General features: G+C 47.9%; 1 protein-coding gene across 6 annotated transcripts in view; it reads right to left on the bottom strand.

The window, feature by feature from the left end:
* Nucleotides 1–1627: 1627 nt before the first annotated feature.
* ZNF185 (zinc finger protein 185 with LIM domain) overlaps nucleotides 1628–11418 on the bottom strand; it is a 52616-nt gene continuing 42825 nt past the window's right edge. For 4 of the 6 annotated variants that reach the window (XM_074834994.1, XM_074834993.1, XM_074834995.1 and 1 more), the window contains 8 exons: nucleotides 10887–11000; nucleotides 10521–10616; nucleotides 9262–9363; nucleotides 7712–7780; nucleotides 5550–5630; nucleotides 5105–5207; nucleotides 4419–4517; nucleotides 1628–3592 (listed from right to left, as the gene is read on the bottom strand). In XM_074834994.1, coding sequence (XP_074691095.1) covers nucleotides 4419–4517; nucleotides 5105–5207; nucleotides 5550–5630; nucleotides 7712–7780; nucleotides 9262–9363; nucleotides 10521–10616; nucleotides 10887–11000 — 664 coding nt within the window. In that variant the 3' untranslated portion in view covers nucleotides 1628–3592. The remainder of the gene's footprint in view (nucleotides 3593–4418; nucleotides 4518–5104; nucleotides 5208–5549; nucleotides 5631–7711; nucleotides 7781–9261; nucleotides 9364–10520; nucleotides 10617–10886; nucleotides 11001–11418) is intronic. The other 2 variants (XM_074834996.1, XM_074834999.1) reach the window with 2 other exon arrangements.

Below are 11418 nucleotides of genomic sequence, written 5' to 3'. Positions count from 1 at the left end.
GGCGGTGGCTCTGCGCGTGCGCGGCGGGGGCCGGAGGCGGCGGCGGGTCTCAGGTGCCGGGGAAGCGCGGGCGGGCGCGTTGCCGGCCCCGCGAAGGGGGTGTCCCGCCAGCCGGGCTGCGCCTCGCCTTCCCCGCGGCAGAGGGCTTAAGGCGCGGCTGCCGTCCGTGACCGGGCGCTTGCCCGCGGCCGCCCCCCCCCGCCGGCCTCTCCCCTCCTCCCGCAGGGCCCCTCCGCTACCGTGTGTGGGCAAAGCGCGGCGTGCGCCGGGGCGAGAGGCTGCCGGCGGGGCTCTGCTCTGGGGCTAGGGCTTGCTAAGGTCTTTGGGGAAGAGCCCGAGTGGCAGGGCGCGGTGGGTGAGGGGGAAAGGGATCTCTCCTTGTGCATACGGTCTGGAAAAGAAATAGAGAAAGGTGAGCCGGGATCCCTCAGAGCTGTGGTAAGGGTAACATCTCCTCAGGCCATGGTTTCATCAGGTGACAAAGACATTGCCAGTCTTCCCACATCCTCCAAAACATGTATGCTGGACCCAAATACACCCTTTGGCACGTTTTGATAAGCATTAGATAGTTTCTTCCAGTCATCAAGGACAAGTTCTATAAGCAGAATCTATTTTTTTGGCCTGAACACGAAATCTAGCACTGGCAGTCGTGAAGGTTGTTCTGGGAAGGTTTAGTTGTGCAAAAGATGGTGTCTCCAGAAGCACAGAGCTCTGCAGCTTCAGTGTGGGGATGGGTTTGCCCCCACCTCTGCTTGGTCACTAGCATCACATCTTGTAGCCTTTACACGTTTTATCTGATTTCACACAACATAATCTGGTTGAGGTTTGTCCCCACAAAGCAGCAGGATCCCTAGTGAAATCTCTTTCATGTCTGTGGAAAATCCATGACCTCATTCGTCACACAGGAGAAATCTGTGCAATGACCCTTTCTCTGCAAATACATGGAGATACCAGCAAACAGGAAGATTTACATCTTCAAAGAATTCATTCCTTTTTTGTTCAGGAGGGTGGAGCAGGGAGGAGTAGGTCAGCAATTCTTCAAAGTTCAGGCCAAAACAAAGCATATAATTTTTAAAATACCTGCAGGTTCGTTTTGGGTGATACATGTCTTTGTGGGAGGAAAAAAATGGCATTGAACCGTTTGTGCTGATGCCATGGACAGGTGTCAGCAGGACGGCAGTTCTCCTCAGCCTGGTCCTGGGAAATGTGGGAAGAAGGGACAGGCAGGAGCTCCATGAGCAGGACTCCAGACCCCTGTCTGGACACAGACAGGGTGATTTTTCAGACCGGGGCCCACTAGCACGCTTAGGACGCTGCGCTGTGGATCAAGGCTCCTTTTCCCCAGGTAACAGAAGGTTTTTAGAGCAACCAGACTTAAATTATGTGGAGAGTATCAAATTGCATATTTGCTGAGCCAATTTGCTGAACGCAGCCCCTCCTCTGAGAACACCCTTTCTCCTTGGTACCGTTTCTTCTCTCTCTTATTGCCACATCCTCCAACAAAGCATTCAGTGACTCTACTGATGGGTCATGCCCGTAGGCCACCGAAAAACAAAAAATGGCGGAGACCATCAGATCAAAGGGCCCCCGACAGGAGCGTGTTATACAGCGACACAGGCGAGGAAGCTGCACGTGAGCTAGGACTGTTTATTAGAGCTGTATACCGAGGTTAAACAATCGCCACAGGGAAACGCAGCGCTGAGGAGAGATGGTGCAAAACATATGACAGACAAATCCTGTTCCCTGTAAGGCCACATACCCATCAGGAACTCTGGAATCAGTGAATAGGTTATTTTGGCAGATCATCCTTTCAAAGTATATCTGTAGTTACAGGCCCATCTGTTTCGGTGTTTTAAACAATCCTCCTTTGACCGTGGTGTAATGGGATGTGTAACAGCTGCTGTACCAGTCATTCCCCACCCCGGTACAGGTACCAGTAAGGAACCACTGGCCATGGTTTTCAGAAATGAGTGATTTGGGGAGATGAGAAGCTTTGTGACCCTCTTCTGTTCAGAAAGTAACGTCTCTAACATCTTGGTAATTTAGAAATGTAGGCAGCCAAAATCAGTAGTTATTTTTGAAAACCACGCCTTTGTGACTACTAGGTTTTCAGGTCCCTTGGTTGCACCATTCACACTCAAAATGGAGCTGCCCCATCCCCTGTCACAGTCATGGGTTTAAGGTCTCAACCTGAAACTTGCCAGTAGCAGAGTTGTTACTGCTTTCAGCTGGAGTTCCCCTCACAGAGTTGCTTCTGAGGTCATGCCTACAGTTTGGTTAAATAACTGGTACAGTGGCCTAAAAAAAGCTAGGTAGCACTTGTGCTGTAAAACACTAACTTGCTAAGCTTTTGCATGCATGCCAGCTTCCATCACTAAGCGCATAAAGAATTATCTAGCTAACAACAGTCTGCATTAGAGCTTTGGCCATCACCTATTTCCATATAAGAGCTACTACAGAACCGACTTGGGTGCTTTGCAGACGTTCCTAATGCTTTCAAAGAGAAAATAACTCTCTGGACACATTCAGAGCTGTACTTCTAAGGCACAGAAGCTGGCTTTCAGGTTTCGGTATTCAGCTTTCTCAACGTCTCAGCATCTGAATTAAGGGCTAAAATTATGCGATTCTGACTTTTAGTACTTACAGCATCTGCTAGAAGTTCAATTTTGTGAGTGAGCATTTGTGATGTAAATAATTTACAGCAATAAGAGAGGCATTACAGCAAGCCTTGTCGAGGTGGGGGGAAAAAATTTAGATTTCAGTCAAGCAGTGCTCCTTGTCAGGAGAGGCAATTGAGACACCTATTCTCTGGCACATTTTGTATGGCCACAAGACACCTACCATCAGAGGCCGAGTTAAACTACCAGGTGAAAGAGAGTGTTATCTTCCCAAACAGACAGCAGACACGCATGCTGCTGCAGCAACCCACTAGGGAGTAGGCAGGAAAGGGAAATTAAAGCTGACACGCAATTAGAGTAAAGTGAGTCTGCAAGTGCTCCTGGAAACCCATGGAAAGCAAATGGAAATCAGGCAGAAGCTATTTCTAGGCAGAATTTGGGGGTGAGAAAAGCAGAAATAGGCTTTTGCTAAGAACTAAATTCAAACCCTCCCAAGAATCCAAATTTAGTGCTTAACACTTCTTGTATCTGCTTGCTTTGTGGCAGCTCACACACGCTAAGCTGCAGCCTGATTGCAGAAATGAAAGAAAAAAAAATCCAAAAAGGTTTCTCACAATTAGCTTAGCTAGACCTAAGGAGCTCTGCCTGACTTCCAACACGGGGAGCACGCTGGAATCTTAATGAAGTTAAAGACAGGCAGAGGGGCTCAGCACCTTTGGAAAATCAGCCCACTTATCTTTGTAGATGACACTGCTTTATCTTGTTAACATTGGCACTTGTCTTGTATGCAGCTGACAGCATAAACTAGTGATGTTAAACTCATTCATTGTGATGAAGCAGTGAGAGGGAAAATAACTCGAGGGAAGGGAGAAGCAGGAATTCTGCTATCTTAGCCAGTCAGGAACTGCTAGATATATTCTGATATGTGTTGCTGAAGAGTTTTCACTGGCTGTCTTCTCCAGCTTTGCAAAACCCTGCAAGCAAATAGAGAGAAGGTGGGTACCACACAAAACACTGCATTACAGAGGTCAGCAGAGCAGATGAACATGGAGGAATGGGACGAAAAAGGCTAGCCAGTCACATTGCATTAAGAGGCAAACAAAGCAGCCACGCATGCAGTGAGGCAGGTGCCTGTTTCCCTCCTTCTCTCTGTCATGAGACAGAGGGAGGAAAGGAGGCCTCTTTTTATAATCTCAGGGTGGTATCAGGGTTTCTGGTTGCCACTGTGGTGACTCCTGCCCCATCCAGATAATCAGATAAAACATAGGTCCCATATCCAACCTAATTCCTTGTTGCTCTGTTGACAGAGCATACAACTCCAGTTTTCCCAGTGATTTTGAAAGGATCTTTACATAAAGCAGTAACTGCATCTGCCACTGACACGCTGCCTCCTTGCTGGAGGAATGTTACAGCTGCCAACAGCACCCAGCCCCCTGCAGTGGGTTAGCCCAGGAGGCAAAGAGGACCTCTTTATCTTCAGAGAGGGCTCTTAACCTCTAAGGGACACTGCTCTCATCACTCAAACCATCCCTCTGCTTGTCTCCACCACGTGAAGCTACTACAGCCTGTTTATCACATTATGGCCAGAGGTTCTGGCTCTAACCAAGACACCTGGGACCAGCTCTAGCATGTTTCTAGCTAGTTCTGGAACAAGAGTCACTGCTTCCCACTAAAAAGCCACAGGAAAATCCCTGTACGGGTCACTCAGTAGCTGTGAGGGTTAAATGCTCTTCATTTAGCAAACTCCATGAGCTCTCTCATCCAGCCATTTATTCTGATACTGTAAAGGGGCACACTCACCTAGAAGAGTTTCTCGTAGCACTTGTCACAGTGGACAATGTCCCGGTGGATGAATATTTTATCCAGAAGATCTCCCATTCCTTTGTGGCAAATTCCACACTGCCAAAGGGAAAACAAGGTGGTTGGACAGTAACCAAAGCACCATGCAGTAATGACAGCATGGAGGGGGCAGAGAAACGAACAGTCTCTGTATCATTTTATAAAGGTGTGAGGATGCCAAAGCAGTGACCTTTGAGGCTAAACTTTTCTACAACAGACAAAGGCCACTGCAGGCTTCCTCCTCCCGCACTCTCCACTCTCCGTTTCCACAGACTTTAATTGCAAACTTTGCAAGGTTTGAGAGATTCAGCAAGACCTGCACTGGGGCATAAAGGCCACAAAGCAGCAAGTCTGCCACAAGGACAGGGGCATGAGGAAAGAGGGTGCTGTTATTCTATCAGATGTCAATAAAGAATTCTCCTTGTTGTAATACACATTTATTTGAGTTGCTGAAAAACTTTTGGGGACACAACCACCACCTGTGACTGCATGACTTTTTTTGTCCCTATGTGGATGCAAGGATTTGGCACACACTACACATTACTCTGAAAGTCTGAGAGCAGAATTTGCACCAAGATTCCTCCTCCCACCACTCCATTTCACAGCAGCATATAGAAGGCAGTCAGTAGTTAAGGGGTTTTTTTTACCCTGAAACAGTATTCGTGGCAGCAGATGTTAAGATGCTCTATTATGATCTTAGGGCAGTCTCGGATCTCACGGCTGCAGTAGCTGCAAACAGGCTCACTGGACCTGTGAAGAGGAGAGTGAATTCCTCTGTAACACAAACTGGTTCCAGTCCCAGCGCTGGTACCAGAGGTTTCTTACCCAACACCAGCACCGCTCTCCAGGAGCTACCTGCTTCTACATGTGTTTGACTGTGTCAAGTGACAGTACAGAGGGACATGTGTTATCCTGGGGATGCAGAGACCACAACAGCAGGGCAGTACAGATCTTAAAAGTCAATGTCACTATATTTTCCAAAGATCATTTACACTTCATGCTGTTATTTCACCAAACAGATACCAATATTCTAAAAAAACAAAACCTTTAACAGTTTGCTGAAACCCCCAAAGCATCCCCAAACTGTCCTACCTCTGCAGGGGAGCGCTGGACAGGTAGCTGTGGTGGCTGTAGGTTGCTCTCTCCAAATCAGTCAAATCCACAAGGCTGCCACTGGAGACAGAAGGAAATATCAGCACTTGACAACGATATATGGGAAGGGCATCTCAGATGGAATCATTAATCATTAACCAGAAGTCCTAACTGCAACATCCCAGGTGCCTGTTCCTTGGAGGGAAGGGTAGTTCTTCTTAACCAGCTCTGAAAAGCATTTCACTAATAGAGAGGGCCACACTGATTGACGGAGCGGGGCTGTCAGCAGCAATCTCTCCATCTTTGCTGTATTTGTGCTGCAGATTCTCCATAGGGGTGGCAGTACCCTGCTCCCTGCCCCACACCACAACCACTGTGCCTCAGGTCAGATCCAGAGCCAACTCTGGGCTCAGGGTGGCAGATAAGGTTTGCAAGGAGTAGACACCTCCAAGGGCAAGCAGAGACAGCAAAGGGCTGGTGGCCCAGCACCTAACTTCAGAGCACTGAAAAATGTGTCTGGCTGCTGCTGTCACCACAAGGAGAGGCAGGATGTGGGCAGTGTGGCTGGGAAACCACGGCACGCACCTGAAATGGGGCCCCTTCGAGCCTGAGGGAGATGGCACAGGCACACGGCAGCCCTGCCCCACAGGCTCTCCCACCCAGTCACCCTCTGGGCCAGGAGGAGCAGGGGGTGTCAGGAAGTGGTGCTGTTAGTCCCATGTGAGGGTCTGGCAAATGCAGCTCAGGAGGGGGAAGAGAAGACCTAACAACCATGTCAAAGCAAAGGGAAAGGTACTGCTCCCTTGCTCTCTCCCTCCTCCAGTATGTTCCCAACCACATGCTCCCACCCCCTTACTCCTTGCCAGCCATCAGACCCCTCTGTTGTCTTAATAAAATAGCAGAAAAGGCAAGACTGGGTAGGCTGGGAGCAGGGATAAAAAGAGGGGCAGCAGGAGAGGAGAAGGGGGAGCAAAGGCTCCCTTGCCAGTGAGAGCCCCAGCTGCTTTGGCTCTGCTGCCCATGGGCCCACAGCATGCTGTCCCTCAGGCCTGGAGTTAGGACACACACAGGCTGTGACCCAGACTGTGGGCACCAACATATTTTCCACTAGTTGCTAGATGAGACTGGCAAAGTCCTGTGCTGGCTGCTGGACAGGCAACCTCTGAAATCCTGCCTCCAATACACTCATCAGTAAAACTTCTCTGGCCTCACTGGGGTCCTGATGTTTACAAATGGACCCTACAAATAGCTGTTTTCACTGCTTGCTAAACTCCCAAATCCTGAACTATTATGCAGGGAAAGGCACGGAACACATCCTTAGTCTCACACAGCTGAGTGTTCCCTCTCTGCCTTCTGTTTGCCTGTGTTTTTTAGACGCTGCAGCAATACGCTTATCTTTGGTTGCTGACATCTGCTTTGCCGACCTACAGGAAAGGCTCGAGATTTATGGAGTCTGTAATCAGCTACCACAGTAATGCCAACACAGCACTGAGGGAGGATAAATGCCAGCAGGGAGGCATCAAACCGGGTGTTAACTGGCTGCCACATCAATGTAAGCATGATGCACATGGGGCCAAATTCTGCTCTCAGTCACACTGGTGTCAATCTGGAGTAGCTTTACTTAGTTAACTTTGAGCAGAATACAAAAGACTGAAGACTTAAGCTTGAAAATGGGATCTTTTAACTTTTTCTAACTTATAAATAACTTTTGAGTGAGAACCCTCAACCTCCACATTTTTCCCACCGATTTCAATCATTTGTTTATGTGTACAAATACACAATGAAGCCTGACAGTGCTAAATATGCAGCCTAAAAAACTGCAGTGTAGTGTTTTGATCGCGTCACCCTCCTTAGAGGCCAACTCACTTGGGGTGGGGTTTACTCCTCCACGAGGAGCTGTGGGACAGAAGTCACAATGGGACTAGACAGCACAGTGACAGCAGAGTCTGTGTCCCCAAAGCAGCACTGCTGTCTTAGCAAAACTCTCTGCCCACCCAATGTAATAATCCCTCCAGGGCTAATTAGCTGAGGCACAATGGCATGCTGACGCAGTGTGAGTTCCAGCTCAGGAGCTTGTTTGGTGTGTGTTAGCTGGCAAAGCCATACGCTGTTGCTCTGCACACGTATGTAGACACATGACTGTCTCTGGACACTCCTCATACCTGCCGTAGCGTGGGGAGGCTGACGACTCGCTGCTGTTCATATACTCCTTCACAAAGAGGACCCCTTTTCTAGGAACGGACAGAAACAGAACGAGAAGCATTTGCATTAGAAAAGACTGGAGCTAATGAGAGACAGCACAAGGGACACATGTGTGCACTTGGACACATAACGCGTGCATGAAAAGGCACAGAGTGAGATGCTGTTGTTCTTGAATAAATACCAAGTATCAAGCATTGTTATGAAATAACACCTAATGTACCCCTCTAATTAACCCACCAAAACAAATCAAGTTAATTAAAAAGAATGGGATGGATAATATAACTCTTTCATCCAGTTATCCCCTGTTTTGCAAGGATAAGTCTTTTTCAAATCATGTCAGGATTACGCACACAATAAGTATTTAGAAAGATTGTGGTTCTGCCCATTAACATTAAAGCCCGACTGGCACTGCAGTACTTACAGTGACTATTTTGTCACTGGAATATCTCCAGCGTTTCCATCCATTATAAATTGCTACTGGTTTGTTTCGGGGCTGTTTCTGCTTACAGAGCTGACCTTTCTTGCATATTCCTCCCTCTTTAAAATTCTGATTTCAAAATTACATGCCCCCATCTGCCTGTCTGTCTACAGCTCTGTCACAGATTGAGGGGAGACACTGTGCCTACCGGCTCTCTTCCCAGAGCCATGAAATGAACTAATCAGGCTTTTTCTCCATGGTGCATTTTCACTGCTGCCTATAAGCTATGATTAATCCTCTCTTCTTACATGAGCAAACTAAGCCATGTCACAGCTAAGGAAAGAAAAGAAAATCTTTTTTTTAACTTAGCATAGACACTTCCCATGTCAAGTGTTTCAGATGAGAGTCTCCTACTTAGACAGGTGTTGTGATAAGCAGGTTGTAGAAAGGCCGGGAGGACCCAAATCTTGCCCATCAAAGCCTGTGCTGCCTTCTCACCACTTTCAAACCCCCTCTCTAAATTGTGTAAAACTGTGCAGCAGTCTTCACCTCTGAGGCAGTGCCTGTGGAAACCACAAATCCCAGAATACAGCTGAGTTGACAGCTGCATGGTGACAGGACGCTATCTTCTGTAATACGTGACAGATCAGGGTCACGTGCCAGCCCCACCAAAATCTGATACACTTGCTGTAGACTGCTCACTTGCTCATGATTGACAACAAGGCAAAGAGTCTTCCAAGAGCTCCATACCTGTGATGAGTGTGTATGGCACGAGGAGCTCCATCGTGTCCCTCCAGCTACAATGTCTTATGGAGGATTCACGATTTTGCTACGCTAAAGAGAAAAGACTCAACTCATACAGTGAGCTACATCCTGGTCTCTAAAAAAGAGCACCTGGAGAAAAGTACCTAGCCCATCTCTCCCTTTTGGGTGGCTCTGGCCACCATGGCAATGTCTGTGCTCTTAGCCAGAAGAAATGTCCCATGGCCCAGATGCCAAGTGGCAAAGCCTAGCTTGTCTTCACCAAACAGGATGGCTGCATGCAAAACCTGTATCGCAGCAGGAGGATCACGACCACCCGTTGCTCTTTACCCGGCAGTGCTGGAATCGGGCTGGTACCCAGAGGCCGCTGGGCTGTTGTGCGGTAAAGTGGCAATCGGGCTGCAGATCCTCTCACTCGAGCTTGAGAGAAGCCTGGCAAGAGAGAGAAAAGTCTGTGGGCACTGGAAACATGAGCCATGACATGATCCAAGCTGGCAGGCAAGAAAAGACCTACCTCTACTGCTAGGAGGGTAGTTTGGGAGGGTGGAATATTAAGGCCCTCAACCATACAGATTAATTCATCTTTATCACAGACCAAAACGGCTCCTTTCTTTTTTTACATCTGACACATAACAGTACTACTTCCCCAGAGAAGTGCTTTGGAAAAGTCTCATTTATAGGGTCATGGGAGAAAAGATCAAACAAGATCTTCAAATAAGTACAGACCATAAGTGAATCATGTAGCCTGAATGGGAGCACCTATGGAGAGAAACAGCACACTACGTATTGCAGGAGGGGAGGAGATGGGGATATATAGCCGAAGTCCAACATAACTATTCCCAGCATAACTATCCCCAACTTAATAATGTCAAAAGCTGCAGAAGGGAGAAAGCGGCAAAACTGGCTACTGAAATGTCTTTGGAAAACAGCTCTGCCTATCCACTCAGCAGAGACCTGTTAAGTTTGCCTTGCAGGGATGAAGCTGATCTTGCCTGGAGCCAGTCCTGTTCACACCCACAACATACTCCCCTTTACAGATCCAACACTAAGACCTACACTGGTGCCTCCTCATCGTGTCAGACAGCACATTGATGGACTGTCACTGCCATGAAAGACTGCAGAAAGCCCAGGGTAATGGTATTTCATATTGGATACCTCCTACCCCTTCCAACAGCCTTGTTCTGGGACCAGTTCAGTCATTTAATCATTAACATTCTGGAGACAGCGATCCTCTCTCTCGACATTTTGCTTTTAGCTCTCTTTTTTTCCTGTAGCCTCTGCAAAGGCCAATTTCTGGTCAAGGGAGGGTAGCCAGGAACCATCCGTTCATCTCCTGTCACTCTGTTATGGTACCCCACACAGTGAAAAATCTCCAGAGACCAGAGATGGATGTATCACAGACCCTGTGCTGGGTAGCTTTTGCTAGGAATGATTTAAGAGTAGTTCTGTGTCTCCAGATCACACATCCACTCCCTGGAAACCATTCAACTCTTTTTCAGCTCTTGGCTTTGCTTCCTAGCTTCTCTTCAACATGTTTCATGGCAGTTTCATGGAGGTTTCCCTCACAACCATCAAGACTACCCATTTACCTGGTGCTGTTATAGTTTAAGCTGTCCATGTAGAACGGCACCCTGTGGCTTCTCTGGGAAATGGACATGGTGGTATCTCTGGGAAGGGAGTCGTGGCTATGAAAGGAAGTGATACAGTCTCAAGCACTGAACTTGAGCACGTGAGGGATTCTCACAAGTGGTGAGAATCTTGGCTAAATGTCTCCCTGCTTAGCATCAAAATCACCCACGCACCACAGCCATCCGCCCAAACAGCACCTCACTGCACATGCTTAGATCCAGGGAACTAGTGAGAAGTGGGTCAGGAGACTCCAGATACAGATAAAAGTAGCAGTGGGGTGTTCTTTCAGTTAACAGTCTGGATCATCCCACCCTTTGACTTCTTACCGTCCAGCTGTGGGGTTAAATTCACAGTGCCCCCTGGCATTAGTGCTGTCATATCTGCTGTTCCTAGGGCTGCTTCTCCCATCATAAACTCTCCCTTCGTAATCTGGGGTAGGTCTGGCGAGGAAGCACAAAGCCCTGATTACATTGTACCTGGAGTCCCCACATTGGCTAATATTTTGTCTCGGCAGTCACTATCATGATGCATTCTCCCTTTGCTCTGCCCATTTCTCTTGTGCTGGTTCTGCAGCTGCAGCATGCATACAAAACTCTGAGGCTAGGAAAGCAGACTCAAACTCTAATGCTTGAGAGTAAAGCAAAGCAGTTCATAAATGGATATATCTTCAATACTGTTTCCTTCCCCAGTGCTCACCAAAACCACCACTGCACCATCTGCATGTGTGAACTGCTGACCAGCTGGCCCATCTGGGTGACAGACCTGCATATTTTCACTTTTCCAAGACAGAACTCATTATTGGAATGGCTTTAACCTGTGGGCAGAGCTCAGGCTCTTTCAATAGAGAAAATGAGCTTA

This window comes from Strix aluco, chromosome 10 (genome assembly GCF_031877795.1).
Source record: "Strix aluco isolate bStrAlu1 chromosome 10, bStrAlu1.hap1, whole genome shotgun sequence".
NCBI lineage: Eukaryota > Metazoa > Chordata > Aves > Strigiformes > Strigidae > Strix > Strix aluco.
The sequence above is the reverse complement of the archived record's forward strand: the minus strand, read 5'-3'. Positions and strand labels throughout refer to the sequence as shown.